At 35.6% G+C, this 27848-nt stretch overlaps 3 protein-coding genes across 3 annotated transcripts; 2 read left to right on the top strand and 1 right to left on the bottom strand.

Annotated features, from left to right (window-relative positions):
• Positions 1-1682: 1682 nt before the first annotated feature.
• On the top strand, positions 1683-5253 carry LOC121261185. The gene is made up of 3 exons (XM_041163422.1): positions 1683-1980; positions 2667-2898; positions 4594-5253. Exons 1-3 carry the CDS (start codon positions 1889-1891, stop codon positions 4888-4890), a joined length of 621 nt encoding a protein of 206 aa, XP_041019356.1. The 5' UTR covers positions 1683-1888; the 3' UTR covers positions 4891-5253.
• A 10120-nt stretch (positions 5254-15373) lies between these two features.
• LOC121260361 lies at positions 15374-18587 on the top strand. The gene is made up of 3 exons (XM_041162205.1): positions 15374-15727; positions 15824-16622; positions 18250-18587. The coding sequence occupies exons 2-3, from the start codon at positions 15921-15923 to the stop codon at positions 18532-18534; spliced, it is 987 nt and encodes a 328-aa protein (XP_041018139.1). The 5' UTR covers positions 15374-15727; positions 15824-15920; the 3' UTR covers positions 18535-18587.
• A 1777-nt stretch (positions 18588-20364) lies between these two features.
• On the bottom strand, positions 20365-27775 carry LOC121260689 (biotin carboxyl carrier protein of acetyl-CoA carboxylase-like). Its single transcript, XM_041162652.1, has 9 exons — positions 27582-27775; positions 25034-25228; positions 23898-23977; positions 23039-23098; positions 22656-22886; positions 22526-22588; positions 20877-20945; positions 20681-20726; positions 20365-20591 (listed from the first exon to the last, which is right to left on the bottom strand). The coding sequence occupies exons 1-9, from the start codon at positions 27589-27591 to the stop codon at positions 20521-20523; spliced, it is 825 nt and encodes a 274-aa protein (XP_041018586.1). The 5' UTR covers positions 27592-27775; the 3' UTR covers positions 20365-20520.
• Positions 27776-27848: the final 73 nt, after the last annotated feature.

The following is a 27848-nucleotide window of genomic DNA, read 5'->3' as shown; positions in this document are numbered from 1 at the left end:
TGAATAGTACTGTTCGGTATTATCGTTAATTATAAAATTAATTTTTTTATTTATATTTTTTAATATTTTTAAATATTTTTAAAAAATAAAAAAATATATCAATATATTTAAAATTACTTTCTATATCATTTGGTTAAAATAAAAAACTAAATGGTCAAACTGAATGATATGATTTAGACGGTATAATAGGGTTTTCTTAAAATTTATAAACCGGCTGACGAGGAGATTTTAAAAATCTGGAACTTTGTATTTTTCGATGACGAGTGTGGGTGTGGTCCCATGAAGGGGAAAAACAAAAAGTGTTAATGTCTAGTTGCTTTCAAATAAATTTAGAGAGAACACGAGAGATTGGGAAACAGACAGTTGGGGTCTCAATGGCCTAGTTTTTTATTTTTTTTGCTAGAAGAAGATTGCTTTTAGTATATAGATTGCGTTAACTATATAATTTCAGTTTTGTTTTCGCTTTTTTTTATAGGACTTCATTTACTTATTCGTGATTTAAGAGTTTTAAATTATGATGAGAGTTTAATATGAAGAAAGCATTAATAAGCCCCGCAAGTCAATAGACAAAGAGGTAAACAAGTGGGAAAATGAATCAACCATGAAAAATGTTTTGCATTTGTCCTTTTAAAGGGTATGGCTGTGTTAGGCCTGCAACAAGACCAGGGAAAATCGGGTTTGGGATCGACCGACCTGGTCATAGGAGCCCGCCAAACTGACCCGATCCAACCCGAATTCGGGTCAGATAATCAGTTTTGACTTAAAAGTCAACATTTGCTATATATATATATAAACTTTTTTTAGACAAAAAAACTTTATGTGTAGTCCTTTTATATATTTTTTACGCACTTTATTAATGTGATTAGCTGTATTACTTTTTTTTTAATATAAAATAATTATCTGACCAATCAAATCAGTAGAATATACAAATAATACATAAAAGTGATTGTATATAGGATAACTCATTTTGGATTGGCCTATTGGGATAAATAATGGTGAGGCCACCATCTGACAACAAGTATTGCTAAAAAGTCAACACTTACGCATTTTCGAGTTGGCTAGGGTTTGAGGAGACAGCACTCAAGTCAAATTGTTTTTCTTGATGATCAGTTTCAACCGATAAGAGGATATAATAGACCCGGTATTGGACTTGACCCGATGAACCCAACTTTGGTCGGGTGGGCCCATGTCAGATTTTCGAACGAATTGGATCCAGCGCCTTTTATGCACAGTCCTAGGCCGCATTAAGCAAGATTAATGCTTTGATTAGTATTATATAATACACTATTTTCAAATGCTTTAGCTACAAAAATATCCAATAAACAGGCATAACTTCATATAATATATTAAATTTATTTTTGTAAGATCTATTTATAGTTAAAACACTTTTTATTAATAATTAATGATACTGAGAAATAACTTTAGAAAAATGCTTTAATTACAAATAGATTTCATAAAAGTAAATTTATAAACAGATGTGATACGTTAGATTGTAAAATTATTTTTATTATAAAATAAACTAAACGTATTATAGGAAGTCTTGTCAGATTGTAAATTTATTATTAAGATTTTTATTTTTTTTAATATGCAGCACTTCTCATAATTTAATTATAGCTGGACAAGAATGCGACGGCAAACTTTTCAAAATGAAAATAAAAGTAGCATTCTCCTGGAAAAGGACTAGTTCAAACTTCAAACTTCGAAGGGTATCGCAATTATCAAGTGAAAATCCAGGGGACTACGACTTTATATCCAAAATTTAATGCGCAAATTGTGGGGTCCTCGTCTCCAAAATAACTTCCATGAAATTTGCACCACCAACTTCCATCCCTTTTCCCCTTACCCTTAGGTGGGCTCTCTGAAAAGTCCATTTAATAAATTCCCGGCCATGGCTTCTTCAAGGGAATGGGCAAGTTTCATATCCTCCGCTGCTTCTTGCATATATTTCCTTATCATCATCTTTCAAGTTCCACTTTTCAGGTAAACGGCTGTACTTTTCCCAAACATCTTTTAGATTACGAGAACGATGGATTTGGTTCAAATACCCATTTGAGAGGAAAGCGAAATTTTGCACTAACAGAGTTGAAATCGCAAAATGCATGCATCAGCTTCTCTGTCTCGGGAGTCAGGATGCGATCTTTTTTCCCCATATGTTTCGACGGAATAGAGAATGCCCTATTTATTTATTTTTTTCATTTGAATTTGATGAATTCTAACATCTTTCTGACGAATCCATGGAAACTAAGCCATTATTTTATTTCAGAAAAGGACGCATCATCTTGCTTAACAGTATATTCTCTCCTTTATAGATCTCTCCCTCTCATCCTCGACTGTTTCTCATATGCGAGAACTTGCAGATTTTGAAATTGATAGCGCAACATCAAAATTTGTATGTATGTTCCTTTTTTTAACATAAGATTGCTAAGTCAAATATGTCTAATGAATTTGACTGGCCTTCAATTGTTTGATCCATGTAGTGTGATGCAACATTGCCAAAAAACTAGTAGAATAGTCTGGTTCCAAAGAATGAATTTACATGTGTAACAAAGCTTTTAGATTTGTGAATTCTCCATTAGTTAGAAATACACCCGAGCTATCCCAAGATTTTAAAAAGAGCAGTGAATAATCATTAAGATGGTTTACATATTGTTCTCTTTGCTTTCCAGGGTCACGTGTAGCTCTGGAATATGCAGAACACCTCTACAAGTGACATGCTCGCAATTGATTGCGAGTGAGCTCTTTCCCGAAGTTGTAGTGAAGGCTCTGCTCTATCCAGGAGCCATTGCAAATGCTTTCTTTAAGAACAAGCCAAGCCCAAGCTTCAACAACTTGCTAAAGTTATACAAGTTCACCAATGTGAAGGCAGCTCCTGCAACATCTGATCTCCAGCGCATAGAGGTCGGTATTTTTTAAAGTACTCTTTTACCCTCGCTTAATATTCAAGAATTTAGAATTTTCCTCGAGCTGGGCAATTAATATATTTGTTTTAAATAAATATGATAACTACATAATTATTTGATTTGTTAAAAACACATTGTGGATATGAAAGATTGTAGTTAGTCATGAGAACCATTACCTTCATTGCTATCAAAATAATAAATAACGTGAAACCAAAAAGGAATATTATTCATTACAAGAAGGTTTTAATTAAGAAAAAGATGAAAGGTAAGACGCTAAGTCCATATAAGAATTTTTTTTTTTTACCAAAAGAACGTGCATCAGTCAGAGTGAATTGAGTGAAGGGGGCTACACTTTAGGGGTTTCCTCATAAGATTTCAAGATTATAACTAGGCCACCTGTTTCTTTCAAGGCTTTAGAGTTAATCTTTGTTCGCTTTAGTTATTTTAAGTATGATTCACCACATTGTCGATATATCATGTTGCGCTATCCGTAAGTGAGAGCAAATGAAAATTTGACTGAAGTTTTGAAAATTTATAAGGAGACCCAGTTCTTTCTGAAATTTCAGTGGGAGTAATTGCCGCTACTGAGTTGCAGGTTGCTTCACCCTCGATGACTTCGTGGAAACTTTATTTCATGTAATCCCTTAGGGGTTGGCTCAAGTGGTAAAGATCTTGGGCTTCGGGGGTATGCTCCCCCTAAGTCTAAGGTTCAAATCCCCGTTGGGTGCAAACAAGGCCATCGGACTGGGGGATTTTCTCCTTGAATTACCCAAGGTGCACTTGCAGGAAACTTCTTGTTGAGGACCTGTGCACCCCTGGTATTAGTCAGGACCAATGTTTTGAATACCGTACCGGATGCCGTACCGGTCAAAGCACTGGAACGAAATATTTCGATACCGGTACCGTTTCGTGTACCATTTCGAGATAGTCGATATATGAATAAATTATATACATAAATATATGTATATAAATTATATTTCAAAATAATAGTCTATATATGAATAAATTATATATAAATACATATATATAAATTATAAATAGCCTAGTCTGAATTGAGGGTAAAAAAAATGAGCTTGTAGTGTGAAAAAATGAAAAAAAAAATTAAGACCGAAATATCGGCCGGTACAGGCCGAAATATTGGCCTGTACAGCTGGTATTTGGGCTGGTACGAAATATATATAGTACCTGTACCGGCCCAGTGGCCGGTAACTGCCCGTACCGGCCGGTACGGTACGGTATTAATAACAGTGGTCAGGACACTGTTCCTAGACACCCAGTGCCAATAAAAAAAAAATAATAATTCATGTTGCTTCTAAACTATCCTCAAATAAAGAAAGGGACGATCATATTTTGCACTATACATGATTGTCCTAAAAGAAAGTTGCAGGGTTTTAGAAAAAAAAAATAACTCAATGAGGAAGAATTTATGTTTAAGAAAATATAGGGAAGATCAAATGGTACAATAGGATGTGAACAATAACTCATGAAGCAGAGATTTCGTCTCTCCTCTTGGGCCAACAAATGAAAAATCAAATGAAATGGGGCGAAAAGGAGGGCTACTCAGCTTGAAATGAACTAACTAACTGCATGTCTTGGTGAAGAAGAAGTCGTACTAAGAAGAAGTCGTACTAAACAAAAGAGACCAAATTGTACAAATTAGAAACTACTAATTAGTCACTTTTGCTTGCACCAGGTTCTTGCGGGGAGTTATTTATCCATTGCAGGAGCAATTTTGGGTCTTTTAAAACCAGGGAGAATGAGCCTTTTTGGCACACTTCTTATATTATGGGGCCTCGTTAGGGAAGCCATTATGAGAAAATCAACTAGCATAGATCCTGCGAGAGCAATTTATATCTACCCAATGATGTTGCTAGCTGTCATTTCTGCCTTCTCGTCTATAAGAAAGGATGTTAGAAAGATAGTTCGAAGCTACAGAAGTAAGACAAACAAAGAGCATTCATGGACTCGTTTAAAAGCAAAACAGGTATGAGTCATTGTACCAAAAATTGGAATTTTGTTCAAACCATCTCCCACTTTTTAAGGAGATGGACTAGTTGTAGTTGAAATGTTTCATACATATATATGCATGAGACAAGGTTTTGACTTGTATGAGCAAAATAGCGAAGATATCTTTATCCTTTCTGGATGCATTGTGAAGAAAGAGAGGAAATTTAAATTAGTTGAAGACTCCTATGATGAAGTTGTTTTCCAGAAGCACTTTTCTTTGACTGGCATTGATGTAGATCAGGAAGGTAGAAATTCATTGTCCTGTCTCCATCTAGTTATATTTTCACCCATCAATTTATATCTTTTGTTTCGTGACATACATTTATATTGAATTATCGTTCTGTGATATCAGTTACACTTATAGATGTGGTTCAGGATAATTAAAATACACTTATAGAGTGTATACATACACTCGATGCTGCAAAATTTTAGTTTTATTTGGGGAAGTGGATGAAGCAGATTGACATAATTTTTAATTTTAACCATGAATTTTTATAAATCTTAAAATTCAAAATGCTATCATGGAGAATCGTTTCTTTGCAACTGTTATCAAAATTAAGTATCCACCAAAGTTTAACCATTATTTATGTTTGATTTTAGAAATGTGGATGGTCGGAGGGTAAGGGTCCAAGGGATTAGGGTAATCAGCAATCGCTATTCCAAACATAAGCATCATCACGTACCCTGCAATGTTCTAAAATAAATGTCACCTTTTCAAAATGATTATGTGCAGTGTGTGCGTAATCATATAACTCTGGGTAGGGGTGGGCAGCGGGGGCGGGCCGCTTCCGCTCCACCCCCGCATGGTGGGGCGGGCCGCTTCCGCTCCACCCCCGCATGGTGGGGCGGGCAACCCCGCTCCGCCCATGTGGGGGGCAGGGGGCCCAACCCCACCCCCGCCCTCATTTATACATATATATAAACATAAATATATATTTATATTTTACAAATTGTGTATATATAAATATATATTACAATTTGTTAGACTTGTTTACAAAATATGCATTGACAAATTTAAAAACTATATAGTTTAAAAACTAATATACTACAATTTACACAAAATATGCACTAGCAAATTTAAAAATTACATGGTTTTTAAATTATAGTCATATTTACAAAATTTAAATTTATAATTTGGATCTAAAAATAATTTTTTAATTACTTTTGCACTTATAAATAATTTTTAAATCAAATAAATGTAGTATTTTTTTTTAAGTGAAAAGAGGCAGGGCGGATTGGGAATCTGCCCCGCACCTCGCCCCCGCATCCCTTGGGCAGGAGACGGGGGTGAAAACCCCACCCCCCGCCCCATGCAGGGCGGGGTGCTAGGAAGGGGTGCCCTCGTCCCGTAGGGGACAAGTAGTACCCCTAACTTCGGGGAAAAAAAAATGTGCATAAAAAACTTGTCTCCTTAAAAGATGGGCAACCTTGTGGAAATGATAATTGATAAATATACAACTACGTAATAAAATAGTATTATTTTAATTATTATTTTTAATTTTCCTTCCTTTTGATTTGATATATTTAAATTTAACAAAAAATATTATTATATTTAATATATGCAGTCTACTAAGATGAATGAGTAAAATGGGCAAATAATATTAGATTGAGGTACCTTTTGTTTTGTAACTTTTTGCAAAAATGGCCACTCTAGTCTAGAGGAGAAGTGCTTTGGCATTTGAAAAAAAAAATTATATAAAAAAAAATTCATAAATTCACATGACTTAATGTGATTTGTGATTTGTTAGATTTATTCTACGATAAAAGTAATTTTATAATTTTACGTATTACATCAAATTACGTGTGTTTATTTTTATATAATTTCTTTATAATTAAAGTATTTCTTCAATCTGGAGTAGCAAAATAATTTTCTTACTGTTGAATATTCTGTTAAGACCAAGAAAGAAGAACATTCTGTTAAGATATAACCGTATAAGAGAGAACAGAGAGAACGTATGGAGAAAAAGTGTATTTTATAGGTTTACACGTTTGTAACATTACACACCACACGTGGCAGTTTTTTCCCACTTGTGAAATGCGTGTTACATGCCCAAAATGTTTAAGTGAAGTAGGGCTAAGTAAGCTAGGGAATTATTTTATTTGTTAAATGGTATTTTCAGTTATGCATGTTTTTTAATTCAGCCGGGTCTAGACTAAGTCAGGAATTGTTTCTATAATGGGCCATGATTTGTTACGTGGGTCTAGTCCATGCAAAGTGGGTCAGTTATTATCTATTTCTTTGCAAGTCTGTAAACGCCTATTAAGGCCACTGAGTTATGAATGAAAGATTATCATTTTGAATCTCAATCGTGCCGTGTGCATCTGGGAGGTTTTTTGGCTCCTCAAATTGCTAGAATTTATCAAGATTAATTTCCTGAATCATAATAAGTTGGTCTCAGAGCCGCGTTCCTGCGACATGGCTAAGGGAACACGACTATCATAGTTATCTAAAATAGTAAACAATTTACAAGGGGTAACCACTGCCCTGAAGGAAGAGTAGTCCAGACATGGAATGCTAATAGAAGGTGTGTTGCAGCAACTCAATAATTTGGCATCGAGCTATAACAGCTTAGTACAAATTACAACTAAACTCAGCTAAAGGGAAGAGACAGTCTCTAACAATGTCAAAGTAAATGCTAATCCTTTATTTGATCCTTTATTTGATGGACACGGGGGAATTCAAGCTCGATCTCTTCGGTTGGACTTTCCTCGTTTTGATGGAGGAGATCTCAGCGAATGGATCTTGAAGGCGCAGCAGTTCTTCAATTATTTTGAGACTTCGGAGGATCACAAGCTAGAAATTGCTTCCTTTCACATGGAAGGGAAGGCGCTGACTTGGTACTATTGGCTGAAAGAATCGAGTCCAGTGACAAAATGGGATGACTTCTTGGTGGCTCTCCGCACCATATTCGGGCCTTCGACATACGAGGATCCAGTGGGTGCATTCACCAAATTGAGGCAAACAGGGAGTGTAGAGGATTACCAAACTACTTTTGAGATCTTGTCCAACAAAATAAATGGGGTAAGCGAAGAGTTTCGTATAAGTACTTTTCTAAGTGGTTTAAAAGATGAATTACGAATTATTGTTACCATGTTCAAACCAAATACGCTTGCTGCTGCTTTGGGTTTGGCTCAGCTACAAGAAGAAGAAGTGACCAGAAAACAGTACCCCTATCGAAATACTCAAGCCCAAAATAGCCCATATACACCCTCATTCAAGCCCACTCCTCTCAGGTTACCTAGACAAAATCCCATACCCAGATTACCAACCCCAAATCCAGTACTTAGACTTCCAGCCCCCCAAAACCCGAGACCTAACCCCTAATTCCAAAGAAGAAACTCTTATCCTATAAAGTGTATAAGCCCCAACCAAATACAGGAAAGAAGGGAAAAATGTTTTTGTTATTTCTGTGATGAAAAGTACCATCAAGGACACAAATGCAGCAAGCCCAAACTATACTTATTGGAAGGAATGGACTTTGAAGGGGAAGGAGAAGAAGACTTGGAACAAGAAGAGACCTTTAACCAACCTGATACAGAGACTATACCTGCAGTCTAGCAAGCTGAACTGTTGTGCATATCCTTGCATGCCATTGCAGGGGCACTTTCTCCCAAAACCATGAGGTTAGTTGGGAAAATTGGTATATATCCAGTTATTGTTCTCATCGATACCAGTAATACATATAATTTTATTGATGTGAATGTAGCAAAAAGGGCAAAACTACTAGTGGAGGAAGGCCACTTGGCAGTCCAAGTTGCTAATGGGGACACCCTTCCTTGCCTTGGTTGCTGTAAGACAGTTTTTTTAAAGTTGCAAAGCTGTAACATTTTAGCCAATCTGTTCTTATTAACCCTAGGAGGGTGTGATGTTGTGTTGGGAGTAGATTGGCTAAGGAGTTTGGGGACTATTCAGTGGAACTTTGTTGATTTAAGTATGAGTTTCTTTGTGGAAGGAGAGAATTTAATTTTGCAGGGTTCGAGGTTACCCGAGAAGGCCATAGAGGAAGAACATAGTTTGAGCAAGGCTGCCCTTGTAGACGGAAGAGGAATATGGCTGCAGTTTATGGAAACCCGTGACAGTCTAGAAGGAGCACCAATAGAGCTTGCCATACAAGCTGTTCTGAATGAATTCAAAACAGTGTTTGCTGAACCCAATGGACTCCCACATCCTAGGAGTCACGACAACCAGATCCAACTCCAAGAAGCAGCTAAGCCAACATGTGTTAGGCCCTATCGATACCCCTATTACCAGAAAGAAGAAATAGAGAAGCTGGTCAGGGAAATGTTAAAGGCTGAAATCATCCAACCAAGTCAAAGTCCATACTCTTCACCAGTTCTTTTGGTAAGGAAGGCAGATGGGAGTTGGCTCATGTGCATTGATTATCGAGCTCTCAACAAAGATACCATCAAAGATAAGTTTCTCATTCCTAATATAGATGAGTTATTGGATGAGCTTAATGGTGCTGAATTGTTTTCTAAACTTGACTTGGATCAGGCTACCATCAAATTAGGATGAAGCCTGAAGATGTCCCCAAAACTGTCTTTTGTACACATGAGGGACATTATGAGGTTTTAGTGATGCCCTTTGGGCTCACCAATGCTCTATCAACCTTTGAAAGGTTGATGAATGGGATATTCAAGCCATATCTTAGGAAATTTGTGTTAGTTTTTTTTTATGACATACTTGTGTACAGTAAATCTGTTGAAGAACATGTAGGGCATCTAAAAGCTGTCTTAGAAGTTTTGAGACAACATCAGTTGTATGCTAAGGCCTCAAAATGTGTTTTTGGCTGTTAAGAAGTAGAGTATTTGGGCCATGCTATTTCTAAATAGGGAGTCAAAGCAGATCCATTAAATATTTCAGCCATGATGGAGTGGCCAGAACCTAAGAATCCTAAGGCTCTAAGGGGATTTTTGGGGTTAACAGGCTATTACAGGAAGTTTGTAAAGGGATATGAAAGTATTGCAGTCCCTCTAACTGCTTTACTCAAGAAAAATTCCTTTAGGTGGAGTGAAGAGGCCAGCCAAGCATTGGCAGCATTAAAGGCAGCCATGGTGAACCCCCCCTCCCGTTCTTGCCTTATCAAAATTTTCCAAAATATTCGTAGTAGAATGTCATGCTTCGGGAAATAGTTTGGGAGTTGTTTTAATGTAGGAAGGTAAAAATTTGTTCTTATCCACTTATGAAAAAGAATTTTTGGCTCTTGTGTTGGCAATTCAAAAATGGAGACACTTTGCTGGGGCACAGATTTAAAGTAAGAACTGACCAAAGGTGGGAACCCCTTTTCAACAAAAGTGGATAACAAAACTGTTAGGCTTTGATTTTAGTGTGGAATATCACAGTGGCAAAGGAAATAAGGCAGCATATGCTCTCTTCTGGTTACCAGACTAGGGAAACAATTCATAACCAGAGGTGACCATGACACACTATGGAGAAGCCAATGCCATCAGCATGGTGGGAAGGACTCCATCAAGTATACCACCAAGATCCCCAGTTGCAGCAGTTACTCGACCACTACCATCAAGGTGATCTTGATCCCCTCAAGTACCAACTTAGAGGAGGTTTCTTATTCTACAAAGGGAGGCTATACTTAGGAACCTTCAAGGTGCAATAGGAATAGGTCATGCAACAATTCCATGACAACCCCATGGGAGGGCATACTGGTTCACAGAAGACTCACTCCAGGCTTAAGAGAGAATTTTTTTGGCATGGCATGAGAAGGGACATCAGAAAATTCATTAGAGAATGCGAGGTATGCCAAATAAACAAAACAGAGAACCTCAAACCAGTTGGGGCTTTGCAGCCTTTACCAATACCAAGTAAAGTATGGGTGAATATTAATATGGACTTCATAGAGGGGTTTCCTCTATCCAAGAGATACAGTGTAATCATGGTGATAATAGACAAGTTTAGCAAGTACAGTCATTTCATACCTATGGCACATCCATATACAGCAGCAACAGTAGCAAAGGCATTCATGGACAATATATTCAAATTACATGGCATACTACAAAGCATAGTCAGTGATGCAATATTCACAAGCAACTTTTGGAAAGAAATCTTCCATTTAAGTGGAACCAAGATGCTAATGAGTTTGGCATATCACCCCCAAACGGACGGGCAGACAGAAGTAATGAACAAATGGTTAGAAGGGTACCTCAGGTGCTTTACCAGTGATAGACCCAAAGATTGGGCCAGTTGGCTAGCTTTAGCCGAATGGACATACAATACCTTAGAGCACTCCTCCACAGGGTTTACCCCATTTGAGATAGTATATGGACAAGAGCCACAATGACTGCTCCCGTATGAGCCTGGGACCACGGCAGTACAAGCAGTTGAAGATGAAATAAGAAGTCGAGATTTCATCCTTACCTTGGCACGGGAGAACCTGCGATAAGATCAAACAAGAATGAAGTTATATGCAGATAAACAGAAAACAGAGAGGGAATATAATGTGGGGGATTGGGTCTATTTAAGGTTAAGACCCTATAGACAGATGACGATCGCAATGAGGAAAAACTTGAAACTTTCTCCAAGGTATTTTGGGCCCTTCCAGATTATTCAAAAGTTGGAAAAGTTGCATACAAGCTCAATCTACCCAAAGAATCCAAGATTTACCTAGTATTCCACATCTCTTGCCTAAAAAAAGAGATTGGAACCCAGGTAAACCCTAACCCTAGACTGCCGACAGTGATGGAAAACGGCACAATGGCCCCCGAATTAGAGAAAATATTAGAAAAAGGCTCAAGAAAAAAGGGAATCGCGCGAGAATTGATTTCTTGGTTCAATGGAAGGGAGCTAACGAGGAGGATGCCACTTGAGTTGATGAGGAAGAGCTGCGCAGGACATATCCCGAACTCGAGGGCGAGTTCTTCTGAAGGGAGGGGTTATGTTACACGCCGAAAATGTTTAAGTGAAGTAGGACTAAGTAAGCTAGGGAATTATTTTATTTGTTAAAGGGTATTTTCGGTTATGCATGTTTTTTAATTCAGCCGGGTCTAGACTAAGTCAAGAACTGTTTCTATAATGGGCCATGATTTGTTACGTGGGTAACACACTAGTCCATGCGAAGTGGATCAGTTATTTTCTTTTTTTTTTTGTAAGTCTGTAAACGCCTATTAAGGCCACTGAGTTATAAATGAAAGATTATCATTTTGAATCTCAATTGCACCAAATTGCCAGAATTTATCAAGATTAATTTCCTGGATCATAACAATGCACGTATGGAAAGAAGAGCCCATTTTCAAAATGAGAAAACCTCATACTCCCTGCGTTCGTGGCTTCTTTCTTCCCCTCTGTCTAGTGCCCCGTCGTCTCTAGTTCATGGATTCTTTTCTGTAGACTCCAATTTTTTTTTTCCCTCCCTTTTTTGATCTTCCGAAATAAAATCCCCGGGAGACAACTTAGGTAACCTATTAGTATTCTTTGACAGATTTTGCCAATACTTATCTAAACATCCAGCACTAGCAGCAACTACAACTACCCACAAATCCATTTCCTCTCTCCCTTCCACAAAAAATACGCTAACCTAATTCCACAACAGAAAAATATTCCTCTTCATTTCAATTCTCAGCATAAAAATCACAAAGCCAACAATTTCCATGGATCCAAAAGTGAAAACCCTGAATCTAAGAATAAAAAACCTCTAAAACTTGCACTTCAAAATAGGTGCTGAAAACTTAAAAGCCACCACTTTCTTAGAAATAAACCAAAAACCCAATTCAAAGGAAAGTTTTCCCGCGTCTCAATTTTCAACACAAAATTCAAGCTATAACCATTTTCAAGGGAATTTTTTCCTGCGTCTCAATTTTCAACACAAAATTCAAGCTATGACAATTTGAACAGCCTCGATCGGTGCTGCAAAACCCATCAAGAAAATCGACCCATTAAGCCGAATACCAAAACACCATACATGAAGTTGATGAAAGTTCTACTCAATGAGCTCTCCAAAACTTTATGCTCTTTTCTTTTTTCTTTTTCGTAAAAAATAGTAAAGATAATACTACTAATTATATTTTGATCTTAATTCAATAAAATTTGGCGGATAGTTTGGTAGAGCATTATATTTTGTTGGATGGTATGGTCGCAGAACATGATATGATGTGGAAATAAATAAAAAAACATGATATAATGTGAGTATTTCCAATGTAAAGACTGAAATGTGATTGAGATATCTATACCACATTTATTTTTTTTTTCTAGCAATATCTTAAAAGAACTGCTACCTACAACCGCGGTGTAATCGACTGATAAAATTTTGCCACGGCAGATGATTACAAAAAAATGGAGGAAAGAAGAGAGAAAGTGGCCACTATTAATGCATACTGTGAGGTTGAAGGAGAAACTAGTTAAGTGATTTTTTCTTAACAATTTATCAAACACTTTGTATGCATTCTTAGCCCCTATCGTAGCAGCTCTTCTGCATTTACACCATTTCTTTCTTGATACAACCAAACCATCAGCAAGTTTCTAAGACTCCAAATATAAGAAGGTGAGTGAATTGAAATTTCTATTAATTTTCTTGATTTTCATCTCTATCTCAACATTGCAAGGTAGTCATGTTGTTCATCTCCATCGTTACCCAAATGCGGACTGGCCAATTCACCTTCCTCATCTTCACACATCTTTTTTCAGAATAAAATGCACATCATCTCGCTAGTCTTATCGCTTTGGTCTTGTTGAAGAAGATATTTTACTAGTTTCCAAAAATTGAGCCATGATGTATACTAGCATACCGTTCTATTGTAGAAAGTTTTGATTGAAGTAGCTTCATCTCATCCATTGTCAAAGACAATCTTCTTTCTGTTTCTGAGAATTCTTTGCTCCAACGTTATCTTCCTAACTAGAGATCTTTGATTCCTCTTGTTTGGAATCTTTCATAAGGAGTGGCTATAATAGCATAGTGGGAGTAAAACAACGAGTTGTATTACAAGCGCGAGAACAGTATCTCATCCATTACCATTTCTAAGAACTCCACTCTTTCCCCGACCCCAAGACTAAAGCTTATATCCATCATGTGCAACGAGAACGTAAAATATGCGCAGCACCACAAGCGCGAAGGCGCTCTCTCTCTCAGATGCTATGTTTCTCAGTACCTTTTTACTGTCTTCATCCTCATTGGGAGAGAGAGAGAGAGAGAGAGAGAGAGAGAGATAAGTTCTGAGTTTAGAGAAAGAAAATGGGGTGAGAAAAGTGAGAGTTGGAGTTTTTACGTTGCTTCTGTACATAATTGATAGAAAGGGAGAGAGGGAGAACGAAATGAAAGTTTTTATCAAAAAGCCGCCGGTTACGCGAGGATTCCTCCAACAGTTGCAACAAGAGTTTCTCATTATCCGAAGAGCATCAACCGAATTACGGTCCATTTACAATTCTTAATAATATAATTTTTTTGAATGTTTAAACCCATCAAATTAAAATAAAAGTCAAATTAAAATTTCAAAACATATATTATTCTAATATAGTATTGTAAAGTTGGTCTATCATTTTTCTTATACAAAACACAAAAGATTCCTTCCACTTGTCCTTATTGTCGGTCGATCTATTGAATGATTGATGCACATGAAAATCCTGAAACCGGATGGAGGTTGTATTTTATGTAGGAAAATGCTAGTTTTTCCATTCATTTTTTTCGCTCAAAGTTATTGTTGTGACTTATTTATTTATTTTTTATTATTATTTTTTACTCAATAATTAAGTAAATATTTTTTAATAATATTATGATTTTTTTATTTTTTTAAATATTTAAAAATTTTAAAAAATACATAAAAAAAAAAATTCACAAAACATTAGCGAGAACTCCAGCGGTAGGAGTAGCACCGTCCTTTTATATATGTATGTATTCACTTGCTTACCTTTTATCTCTACCTTCCGTTATAGATTTTTTTTTTTATGGATAATTATACTTTACTTCTTGAATTTTTATTTAATTTATAATATATTTTAGAAATTAATAATTACATCAAAGTAAATTTTTAAACTTTCAAATCTCCCATTCCGTTTATTATTATCGTTAAATTTGATGAAAATTCACTGCACGTATTATTTATGTGCATAACATTTATTACAAGATGTAATTTTTATATAATTTATTATCATTAACTATATAAAATATAAAATAATATATGTTATTAATAAATAATAAATCATTAAATTTTTTTTATTAATTTATATATGATTAATAAATATCAAATAATTTTAACGTGTACATAGATTATTTATACTTACTTACAATTTAGATATATAATAATTTTATATATAATTAATGATTAATAATTTACTATTAATTGATAATATATATTATTTTATATTTTATATGATAAATAATAATTAATTAGATAAAAATTAAATCTTTGAAGTAAATCTTTGTTGGATTTATACTGCTGTAGACGGAATAGCAGATTGAAAAGTTTTAAAAATTCGGAGTTGACGATGCAATTATTAGTTTTGATTCTTTTGAAAATATATTACGAATTAAGTGAAAGTTGGAGGGAATAAATCATAATTAACCCTTCTTTTTAAGTTCTGTTCTCTCTCCTGTTCGTTTCTTGAATTTTTTACGGACCAAGAGAGACTTCTGGGTGCTGTTAAGGGCTTCTGCATTACCGAACAAGGAGAATCCATGAATTTGCTTTGGTAGACCAGGTTGTCCTTGGGGTTACATTCCGATAACCCAATAAAGTATTTGCAATTCTGGTGGAGGGTTTTTGTTTCACGGGTTTGTTGTGTTGAAACCCAGATGAAAATTGGGGTTTTTGGGGCTGCGAGTTGAAAAAGCTTGAGCATTTACGCGTTTTGAAGAGCTGTGGTTTAGTTGTTGAAGGTCTGCTGATTTATTTTTTCTTTAATTTTCTATCAGAAATTACCCTTCACAAGAGGGATTCAGTTTTGAGGAGCTGATCTGTTAGTTTGTATGTAGGTTGTGGTTCATTGGGATTAAAATTTCAGAAAATCAAGAGAATTCTTAGCTTCATTTATTTATCTTGGCATAGGAGATGTTTGAATGAACATTGACAATGTCTTTACACACTATGAGTTATGCATCCCATGTATTGGGTTATGTAGATATGAACAGAAGCCCGTATAAGACAAGGTTGAGTCCAGCTCTAGCAATACCTCCATCATCAACTCTCTTACACACTGATGAAAGTGGGAGATTTCCTGAATCAAAGAAGGGTCGTGGATCAAATGCACCTTCAAGAAGCGGTGATTCTAGTGGTTCTTTACTCGGTCAAGCGAACACAATAGGTATTATTGGAGGGGTGTCCGTGGATTCTACACTGAATTTTTTGAGAAAACTTGTCAAGTGGAGTAAAAGAGAAGGAAAAAGTTCCCTTCCTTTTGTACTTCACTCTGATACTGTGTTAAATAAAGAGCTTTTATCACATGACAGAAGTTCTTTTCCTTCCCTCAGCAAAAGTCAAAGTAATCGATTAGACCCTACCCCAATTGTGGAGAACTTGCGGAATAAAAGGACTTTCCTTGAGAATTCAGGAGCTTGTTGCATAGTGATGCCTTGTAACATTTTGCATTCCTGGCACGACGAGGTTTCTAAAGGATGTTCTGTTCCTTTCCTCCATATGGCCGAGTCTGTTGCCAGGGAGCTCAAGGAAGCAAAGTTGAAGCCGCTTGAAGCTGGGAGTCGATTGCGGATTGGAGTGCTTGCGACTGATGCAACTTTAACGGCTGGGTTTTATCAGGAGAAACTACAGAATGAGGTAAATTATTCAGAGTCCTGTCTGTTACTGTTTTTCTTGCTCTGCTATATCTGGTGAGGGCACGTCTTATCTCCACTATGATAATAAGATATTAGTTTGTAAACTGTTACCTATTACATTTTACAACCTCTCGAAACAAAAAGAAAGTGGTTTTTGGAATTGGAGTGCTTGATTGAAGATTCATTCAGCTTGATCTAAAAGCTTAAAATAGAATTAGGTGGGAGTTTCAAAAGGCTTATGCTCACAATCTGGAAGCTTTTGCCGTAGACGTTGTAGCCCCGAGGTTTGAAGAGTAACTTTAGCGTCATAAACTTCCTGGAAGCAGAATGAAAGGAGGCATGTCTTCCAAATATCTTATTTATATCAGCTCTCTTTGCCTTTCTATATATGCAAAAGATAAAAATCTAACAATTAAAGCTTGACCTGTTTACAGGTAACAAGTATCTTTGTGTCCTTTTGCCACTATCAATGAACTGATGATAAACTTCTAACTCGCTAGTTGTATAGATTCCTTTGATTGCAGATACATAGGAATCTTGTGGCAGGTTCTGTTGGAGTGGCTGTTATAGAAAGTTGACTTTCCCTATATGGAGCATGAACCCCTCAGTATGGACTGGATTAAAACACACAAATAATCTAACCATTTAAATTTTAATGGTTCTTTTACAGTTACATAACATTTACTTCACTTTCTCATAACTTGGATGGTTTTGGTTCATTTGAGGGGCTTGTTTGGTTTATGGAATGGAGGAACTGGAGTTTTCTCACAAGTTGGAGACATTAAGAACTTTGCTCTTTTCTTTTTTCCAGGAATCTCTTGTTCCTTTTCTTTCTGTTTTGTTTTTAGGACTTCGCCCTATTGTTCATTTCTTGCATACTTGGCAATGCCCTTTTCTAATGAATTTTGCAACTTCTAATACATTGTTCACCTAGTTGTTTATATACATAGTCGACTCCGTTGGGCCACAAGTCATCCATCCCCTTGGGGAGTTTTTTGGATCCAGGCAAGCTTTTATGGTGCACACTATCAATGGATCAGAAAACTATCTCACTTCCCTACCCTCATCAAAAGAACTTGGAAAGCAATCCTCATCTTGTGCCGGTTGTAAAGCAGAAACTTGTTAGAGCCAGCATATTGCTTTTCCTTGGAAATTGGCTCAGGAAGCTGGTGAGCTAATTGATTTGTAGGGAAGTCCAGTTCAAAAGAAACTGGCGCATGCAGCAGGCAAACTAATTGCAACAAGTGTTAATGTAATAGCAGGAACAAATTCACAATGCCTAAAATGGAGTTCCTGTAGTGTATTACATACCTTTCTGCATGGTGTCCCCAGCATTAACATTATTAAGAATTTAAGTGTATTCAATGGAAGGATCTGGAATGTCATTTGTGGATGCAATTCCATCATTCTCATTTATATTGATTTTCATCTATTATATTGGTTCAGAAATTCTTTAACCTTTATTTCAAATGCTTGCAGAGTAACCCTTTTTTTTTTTTTTGGTTAGAAGTCAAGTGCCTTGCAATTTCAATTATTATTTCTGGAATGGAGAAAGAGCTGACTGAAATAAGAATTTCAGTACTTTCTTTTTGAGAATTTTGAGTAACGATTTTCTTTTCTGTATGTAGGGATTTGAGGTAGTGCTGCCAGATAAAGCAACAATGGAACATACAGTAATTCCTGCATTTGAAGCTTTAAACAGAAAAGACACTGAAGGAGCTCGCAATCTGTTGAGGATTGCTCTCCAAGTTCTTTTGGTAAGGGCAGTGAACTCTGTAATCCTTGCCTCTGATGATATGAGGGATCTTTTGCCTCAGGATGATCCTCTCCTAAAAAAATGTATAGACCCCATGGACGCATTAGCTAGATCTACTATTAAGTGGGCGCAATCTGCTGAAATGGGTACATACTGAACATTGAGAATGTGATTACTGATTAATCTGGTTAATGTGTTTCAGTTTATCCATCTGTAATTTCGACCAATATTGTTTCACTGGGGAACATCTGTGCTGTGAGAGCACTGGCATTGTCCCGTTTGGATAGTAAAAGTGTTTCATCTCATCTCATCTCATCATTGCAACTTTTTCTAAATTTTTACACTATAATAAACAATTCAATTTTTTTAAATCTCAAAACAATAATATATTAAAAATAATACTCTTAATAATATTTTGTTTAACTTTTAATTTTCATTTAAAATCATCTCATCTTACTATCCAAATCGCACCTAAAAATTTTGGCTTTATAATAGTGAAATCCTCTATATTGGAGTAGCCAAAACTTGGGAGCTCCACATATGAGCTACAGTAAATCCAAACCTTTCTCCATCTTTGACTAGATACTGTTCATAGTCAAAACATATATTTTATTCCAAAATACTGCTATCTCCAATTATTAATTAACATTGTCAATAATAATATTAATTAACTGATTTTGTGCATGGTTATTAATATTTCTCTCTAATTATTAATTACACATGGTTAGTGTAGTTGCAAAATATGAAAAAAATAAAATAAAATATTATTATTAAAAAAATATTATATTAATATTATGACTAATATATGGTTAATCAATGTGGGGTTATATATTGAATGGTTTATGTCATTTTAGGCAAATTTTGACTTTTGCTTTAACTAGACTATTGCCAATGCTCTGGATTCGTTTATGTTTTTTTTTTTTTTTTTTTTTTTATTTTATATATATATATATATATATTATCAATGAAGAGTTACTGAAAGGAATGAACTGAATTTTAAAAGAGCTATTTGTGAGATGCGTGTTTTCTTGGTCCGTTTGAACAATCAAGCATGAAGTCAAGACAGTTTCCAGTTTCGAGAAATAGCTTGGCTGAATTCTCAAATAATTTTGCTGCACTTATTTTGCCTGAAATGGTGATTTTTTTCCCCACACATACTCTTTTAGTATGTTCAGCGGGGCTTCTGACGCGGCGAATTCAAACCACGGCTAAAAAGAACAACAGTTCGATTCTTATCAATTCAGCCAACAATTCAAATTCAATCGGTAACAAATCGAATCGATTTTAATGGATTTTTTGAATCTTTCATTGAACCGTTTTAACAGATCGATTTAAACCAATTCAAACTGCTTCTAGCCGATTTTAGAACGATTCAAACCGATTCAAACCGTTTTTAATTTTAAATTGCATAACTGAGTTTTTTTTTTTTTTTTTTTTTGTACAAAAATATGATAGAACTAAACATATATTAACTTTTTCATCATTATATTCAATCAAAATTGCAGAAAAATTAAAAGATAAAATATGTAATTCTTTATTTTTTTAATTAAACAAAAAAATTAGGAGATAAATAAGTATTTTATATTAAATTTATGATTGTACATAAAATACTACATTTGCCATGTGCTTATAACTTAATGGTCTTTAACTTATTTGTATATGAGGCAAAAAATGTCAACAATTGAGGTTAAATATATAAGTTAAATATTTATTGAAATTATTTAGATTAATATAATATTTTTATTAAAACTAGTCAATGAGTTTATATTTATACTCTTTTATAAAATGCTTGAATTGCATTATATATGGTTTTTAATACTTTTTTATCAAAAAAATAAAAAAATAAAAATAACCGATTTAAAATTGTCGTGAATGCCAATTCATTGAATGGTCCTTACCTGATTCTAAACCCGATTCCTATTTTTCAAGCCTTGATTCAAACATTTCCTTCTTATTCTTCTTCTTCTTCTTTTCTGAAAACTTGAAATACCTCAATGAAGTGTTTTATTTTTACTCTGGTCTGCCTAAATAGAGAATAACCAAATACAATCCCAGCTGAATAAAATAACTCCTGATTCAGGATTTCATCAGTCTGACCCTAAAACAATGATCCCAGATAAACAAAATATTTGGACTAAATCCTCTACTGGAGTTTCTTTATCCCAGGAAATGATGGAAGGATCGCAATTAGAGCATCACCATATCCAACTGGATCTGTTAAGCAAAGTATACTATAAGAACCTTCGTAATAAAATTCACAATAAGCCCATTAATGAAAATGCATCCAAAGATGGCAAACTTACCACCGTCCTCTCGGAGTATCTTGATGACCTCCCCAGATACATCAGACTGGATAAACCAAATGTGAAATTAAATAAAATATGACATAATTTGATATAGAAGAAAAAAGGATAAGTACCTGGGAATGGAAAATCAAAACACACTACACTTCTCGTTCAACACATGCAGACACAATCACTTTCAAGTCAAGAACCAAACCTCAATTGGGAGCTCGCCACCAAGCTGTTCAACAAAGCAAAGCACTTGGTTCTCTTTCACTATTTGTTTCTGCAGAGTAATCATGCGAATCCTGTCAGTGGAGAATGATCAATGCATGATTGCAAAAGTGTTCTATGATTGCATTTGAGAACTCTAGTGCTATAAAAGGGATCATGTTGCATAAGAGAGGCACCCTGGCCTGATGAAGAACTTCTAAGATGACTACAAGCCGCATCCACAGATAGAGAAATATATAACAAAAGAAATCAAAAGCTTTCATAACCAAAAGAATGGAATCAATAATCTAATTTGTTTCATAAGGACAAGAAAACCACATGTGATTTCACAACCATATTGACAACACTAGTTTCAATCTCCTAAAATCATAAACAAGTCTAACAGCACCTGCAAAAAACAGTTTGTCCTTGGCCATAATTTCAGAACTTATGAGATTATTATTTTTTTATTAGAACTTATGGGATTATGATCTCTTATGTCCAAAATTCAAATGAAAGTAAGCTTAGTTCTTACAAGATGATACGGTACACTTACTACTGCAAGGGTACAAAGTAACTCGATCTTGTTTTCAACAGAATTAGAATAATACACAAGTCACAGAAAATTTGTGGTTAAACTCATGGTACAAGTCCCATCAGTGTTTGAGATGTAAGCATCTCAAACATAAATAAGTTATAAAATATTTTTTAATAAATGTTTTTGTCCACAGACCTAATGAACAAAAAATTCATCACTGAAGCTAAAAACTATATATAAAGAAATCCTACCACAGATATACACTATAAACATCAGGTTGAAAGGAAAGACGCAGTTAAAATATCTACAATCAGGTTGAAAGACGAAATAGGGCGCCTCCTAAAGTGGCTTTTTTTGTTTGGTCAGCCTCTTTGCGTAGGATTTTAACGATCAACAACTCATGGAAATGGGGGGTGATCATAGTAGACTGGTGCTATATGTGCAGGAAAAGTTGTGAGACTGTGGATCATCTTCTACTGCATTGCGAGGTTGCTAGAGCGCTATGGGATGATGTGTTTTGCAGGTTAGAGCTAGCTTGGGTCATGCCCGCCACAGTGGTTGAGTTCTTGGCCAGTTGGACAAATCTAGGAGGGGCTCCGCAAATCACAGCTATGTGGAAAATGGTGCCTATTTGCATCCTGTGGTGCTTATGGTAGGAGCGAAATGACCAGACTTTTGAAGACAAAGAATGCTCTATAGAGGAACTTAGATAACTTTTTGTTAGAACATTATTTTTATGGGCTATAGCTGTAGATTTTAATGGCCTTGGCCTTCATGACTTCCTTGTTTCTTTTTCTTCTTCCTAGATAGGCGTTAACTCGTGTATACCTTCTTGTAAAGTTGGGCTAAGCCTATTATTATTAATACAATCGTTTACTCATATAAAAAAAAAATATCTACAATCAATCAAGGAAGAATTTTCATTTCTGTGCAGTTTCCGAACAGCTTTATGTTTGCAGTGTACCCATCGATGAATTCTTTTTATAGGTAAAATAATTTTTTAGTAATAAAAAGAAGGGTGTAACCTCGATACATACACAAGAAGTATGCAAGAGATCCACCTAACAAGCAAAAGGAAATATTTTCCTTAATTTTTTTAAAATAATGAACAGCACCTCTTTACATGAAGGTGGAGCACGTTTCCCCTTTATGGTCCTCGATCTCCTAAAAAAACCCACCTGCACCAATCAGGATTTTAGAGCCCATAATTATATAACACTAAGGTATTAAAATTTTTATTGTTACCTTCGGAGACTTAAGTATGACCAAGCCTTCATCTGCAGCTTTTTCTAGAAATGTGTGAACCCTCCCTGAAGAAGGTACTGGCTTCAAGATAGATAAAGATAGTGCCGAAACAGATCCATTTGCAGGAGTTTCTGTAGCTGCAATTACATCGATAGGAGTGGGGCTTGGGGGAGGTGGAGGTTTAATTTTCCCAGTCAAGTCCCTCATCACATGTAACCGAAATCCATCAAGCTAAAATATGAACAAGAATGACACGACATATTAGAAAGCAAAAGATTTAGAATGCAGAAAAGATTCTCATATCCCAGTAATAAAAAAAGAAAAGAAAAAGAAACTGAAACTACGCTTGTGTTGAAGAAGAATATACACTTCAACATGCTTACCTTTAATTCAAACTCCGCTATTGAAGTTGTATCACACAGTGCCGTGAGCAGAGATTCCACCTGAAAATGAAATTTGAGGGAAGAAAGTTTTCAAACAATTAAAAAAGAATACAGGTGCAAGTATGTGTAAGCACACATCTTTGTGAGTGCATTTATGTGTACGTATAGAAATGTTATGAAATTCTCTGTTTTATAATATAAACAAATACACGGTATCACTATCAGTGGCACAATAAAATTCAAGGACTTCAGAATTACGCCATGCTTAGGTTATCTCAAATTACAGAGAAAATGTTTCTGTCAATAATACATTGATGAAAAAAAGTTATTCATAACCCTTTTGGAAATATGGGGGATGGTTCACTGCAGTGAACATGTCTATAAATAAATAAGCCATCAATACGTATGGTTTGTGAAAAGATTGCTAACTACTGATTATAAACAAACAACTATATGGATATCACATAAAGTCAAGTACCATGCATGTGAAGACAATGTTTTTAAATTGAAGCATTAAAAAGAGCAGATAGTTTCAGCATACAACATACAAGTACAAATTTTTATCACACAATGACAAAGGGAGAGCCAGCTTGCCCCATCACTCATCCCTAACAACAAGCATACTACAAAAACAACTTGAAAAGAAAGAAAAGAAATGTCCAACAGATACAACGATTTATTTCACAGTACCAAATTACGGTGATAAAAATTTTAGAAAAAGTTTTATTTCCACTTAGTTTTAATTTTTTTGAAACACGGAATGATACCATGCCAGCAGAGCCATGAACAAATAACGTACGCCAGTTAGATTTAATAGCAAACACAAAATTTCAATGACATATATTAGCAAACTACTTACCTCATATGAATTAGGAACGAGCGGGTTTGTCCGACCAGAAAATTTAGTCGCTTCGGAACCATTGTCTCCAGCTCCAGCAGCTGTTGCATCAATGATAAATGCTTGTTAAATTAGCTGGATAGATATACAGTTCTTTTTCTTACTTTAATGTACAGCAGAAGCAAAAAAAGTTGTTTAGAAAGTTCAGAACCAAGGAATCAATCACAGGCCATCTACTTTCCGACAAGGAGCGTATTAGGAGTGTGACACCATCTTCTCTGGAGTATCAGAGTTGAGAAAGTGTGCAATATGATTATTTAACTTGTAACAAGTATCCATGAAACATAACATAATATTATCACATTAATTCTACAGAAGTCATTGGCAATGAACTAGACTGAAATTGTCATCTTCCAAAGATAGTTTGACCAGTTCTCAAATCTATTCAAGCTTCCTTTTATATCCTCGAAATGGGCTAGAACTGGATAATAGCATACTGGCATGTTATGCTGACTTGTTTTCTAAACAAGGTGGGGATTTGAAACAGTCAAATAAATTTAGATCAGAAAGGGCGTCGGGATCAGCAACATGAACAATCTTACGAGCATTCTATTAAGCCTGATAACTTATTTACCACTTAACTTATCAAAAACTTATTTACCACTTTAAAAAAAAAAAAAAAAAAAAAAATTATCTAGACAACCCAGAGGGGCCGCACACTCAAAAAGGAACCAAGCCTCCTGAAATTAAAGTCACTTTTATAACTCTCCTGTTTCCCCTCCTCTCACTTACGGAAGGAATAATGTTTTGTATATAAGTCAATAAAAATAACAGTTGCAGAGTCAAACTAGCTAGACTTTCCATACAAGTAGGAAACTCTAGAACAAGGAGAAGTATCATTATTTCAGCATATATTCAGCAGGAATCATTTTCTGATAAGTAAAGACAGAACAAATATGTATGATTGCACAAACATATTTATGGAGGGGAAACGATCCAAAATCCAAGATGTCAAAATAAGGATTTTATTACGATGCAGGAAACTAATGGCTGCAGATATGCATCTTACGTGTGTATAAATGTGCTTATACAAGACATGCAAACTGGATAATTAACTAACAAGGATAGACAGAAATTAATTAACAACAAGCACTTACACTTCTTTTCTAAAGATGGACCACAATACACAGTTTGTGCATTCTTTGACTGTTGTGAAACTTGTAATGTTACCCCTGCAAATTGTGGTGTTCTCTGCCCTGTCCAAGTTCTTATGCCAAACTGTTTCAAAATACCAGCCCTTGCTTTATTAAAGTTCACGACTGAGATTCTAATATTGGAAGTTCCCAAGCTACCTGAAATAGTAACCACATCACAACAGAACGTACAATATCTTTAAACAGAACACTTTTTTAGGCATTCTCCCCAGATTTATGCATGCATCCAAATAATTTCAATAATATATCATGTCAAAGGAACAGAGAAGTTGACTTGAGAAATGGTATGACTTGCAAGTGATGCACACATTCAAACCAATACTAGAATTTTTATAAAGTGTGATTTTGACATTTAAAACAGAAATTCAGTGATTTATGCCAGATAAAGATAGGAGAGGAGAAAAGAAGGACAGACTATCAAACCCTAAGAGTAATTAGGATGAGCCCCTAAATTAAATTGTTTTAAAACTTCAATTGAAAGAAGGTTAAAATAAATCTAAAGAGGCATTGTATGCTGCTAGCTATGTATAGAATAGTAGCATAAATTAGTGCTAAAGGGAAGTTGATACAGTAGTGCAAGAGGTACTTCTTCCAATAATCATCATTCTACTAGCAATGCTATATTATAGATCAGGACTCATCCTTAAACCTTTCACAGGCTATGATAACATTATCACTTCACCTTATAGCAAATTGGAAAAGATTCCACATAATATCGGGTAAAAAAGTAAATAAGACAGTGCTTTGCAGTTCCTATCCATGAATCTGGCACTAACATGTTAATCTCTCTTGAAATAGGCATTGTCAAAAATTATTCAGAGACTGTTCTTAATAAATGCTAGCCTCAAATGTGAGACCCTAGATGCAATTGAAATTGTTAGTGGATATATATATATATATATATATATATATATATATATATATAAACCCCAAGGGGTCGGCCTAAGTGGTGAAGGCCTTGGTCTTGGGGTATCACTTCCTTCAAGGTCCAAGGTTCAGCACCTCATGGGTGTAAACAATCCTTTGGGGCCACACCCCCTGGTGAAAAGCTAGCGATCTAACCAGTTCCGTATAAGGAAACTTCCACGGGTGCGGTGCACGGGACAGGAGTTTACGCTGTAGGGGTGGGTTCAAAGGGCCCTGCCTTGGAGAGGTTTCCCGACATAAAAAAAAAAAAAATATATATATATATATATATAAGTGTGAATACCAGTGGGCTCAAACATGGGCTTATATTTTGGGAAGGTATCTCTTGGAGACTCCCTACTGTTTTCCCTAGCAAGTGGTATGTGAGTTGATGATACATTAGTGTGCTGCATGACAGATCGTTGTGGTCGCTATCATTCTTAAATGAGGATGAAATGCATGCATAGATATGGCAGGTCGTTTTCCCAATTGGATTCTGGACAGGATGCATCACACAAACAAACCAGCAATGCCAATGATCCTAAAAAAGCCCGTAAGGGTGGCATGTGACCCTTTATAAAAAGGCTTCCATGCATAGGGGAGTATAGACGTTATGTTGGTTATATAGGATGAACATATTTGTTGATGATAGATGTCCAGAGTTGTACAAAAGCAATTCCAGAAGAATGTGTTCATAAAATGCTCTCACAAAGCTTAGAAAAATTGAATTGGCCAACATAGAGTGTACAGACGAGAAAAAACTAGCCTTTCTTTGTTTCTCTGCTTTTCCCGTTATCTATCTCGCTTTCTACAATTAAAGACTGACTCTTAGATATTGAATGTATCCACAAGTCTCCTTCATCGCACTAAATTCTATACATCCAAGGAGCACTCTGAACCATAGGCTACCCTAACTCTTCAGTATAGTTCCAGACTTGGAAAAGTTAGCAAGCCACATTTGGAGCTGAACCCAAGCAAGAAGATTCTGCACTTACACCTCATTTACAAGAGAGAAAACCCATTACGGTATCATTCAGATAATCATGCATTTTATCCATAAAATGGTTTGAGCCAATGAAGTTTATTTTGGTGCCGTATGCTTTATTCGTCCATATAGAATCTTCCAGCAATATAATTTATGCAAATCTCTCACCCCAACCAACAAGGGTAAAAAATTCAATCTGCACACCCAGCATTTCTTAACAAAAATTTAAAAGAACGGGTATAGAAAATTAGGAGGGTGATGACCATAATCAACCAACGTTCGGGATGAACAATGCAACCCAAACGAACTAAAGTGATTTAATTCAAGAATCTAGATTACCTTGGGAGGGGGGGTACAAAAACAGTTGATACACACTAACTAATGCATGGTTATTCTACTTTAAATTCCTCTGCCCACAATTTCAACAAACAGAATGACATACAGCCCAATCTTTCAAATATAACAAAAAATTGATTGATCAAATACCCACTTTTCCAGATGCAAAGATGATGAAATAAAAAGTCAGTGGACACCAAGTGGAACCAAATATACAAGTAAAACTATAGTCATTTGGGATATAAGAGACGGAGAAAGACTCACACGAAGCCATCGGAAAGTTTGAGACTTCAGAGACCAGAAAATCCAGAAAAGGGTTCAAAGTTTCCAAAAACTGGAAACCAATTGAAGTCTCTTAAACTCCATACTGAGAGAAACTCGGTACAGGGACACCCGGCCGTTAATCCCCTAGGACAATTCAATTTGCCACAAACAAACGTTCCAGCTGGAGTCGGGTAGCTTGGGCCTGGCGGTGTCTCTTTTGATCTTTCCTTTTAAAAATTAAAAATAAAATTATTAAATTTTACTACT

Source organism: Juglans microcarpa x Juglans regia, chromosome 1D, assembly GCF_004785595.1.
Source record: "Juglans microcarpa x Juglans regia isolate MS1-56 chromosome 1D, Jm3101_v1.0, whole genome shotgun sequence".
Taxonomy (NCBI): Eukaryota; Viridiplantae; Streptophyta; class Magnoliopsida; order Fagales; family Juglandaceae; genus Juglans; species Juglans microcarpa x Juglans regia.
This window is presented reverse-complemented; position numbering and strand designations above follow the sequence as displayed.

What these genes read in the sequence shown, in the direction of transcription:
- LOC121261185 (XM_041163422.1), top strand. Translation starts at nt 1,889, where the DNA reads ATGGCTTCTTCAAGGGAATGGGCAAGTTTCATATCCTCCGCTGCTTCT. An exon ending in TTTCAAGTTCCACTTTTCAG is followed by an intron (nt 1,981 to 2,666) that starts GTAAACGGCTGT and finishes TTTGCTTTCCAG; the next exon opens with GGTCACGTGTAGCTCTGGAA. An exon ending in CTGATCTCCAGCGCATAGAG is followed by an intron (nt 2,899 to 4,593) that starts GTCGGTATTTTT and finishes TGCTTGCACCAG; the next exon opens with GTTCTTGCGGGGAGTTATTT.
- LOC121260361 (XM_041162205.1), top strand. Translation starts at nt 15,921, where the DNA reads ATGTCTTTACACACTATGAGTTATGCATCCCATGTATTGGGTTATGTA. An exon ending in AGGAGAAACTACAGAATGAG is followed by an intron (nt 16,623 to 18,249) that starts GTAAATTATTCA and finishes TTCTGTATGTAG; the next exon opens with GGATTTGAGGTAGTGCTGCC.
- LOC121260689 (XM_041162652.1), bottom strand. An exon ending in TCATACTTAAGTCTCCGAAG is followed by an intron (nt 22,589 to 22,655) that starts GTAACAATAAAA and finishes TGATTGGTGCAG; the next exon opens with GTGGGTTTTTTTAGGAGATC. An exon ending in GATACTCCGAGAGGACGGTG is followed by an intron (nt 20,592 to 20,680) that starts GTAAGTTTGCCA and finishes TTTGCTTAACAG; the next exon opens with ATCCAGTTGGATATGGTGAT.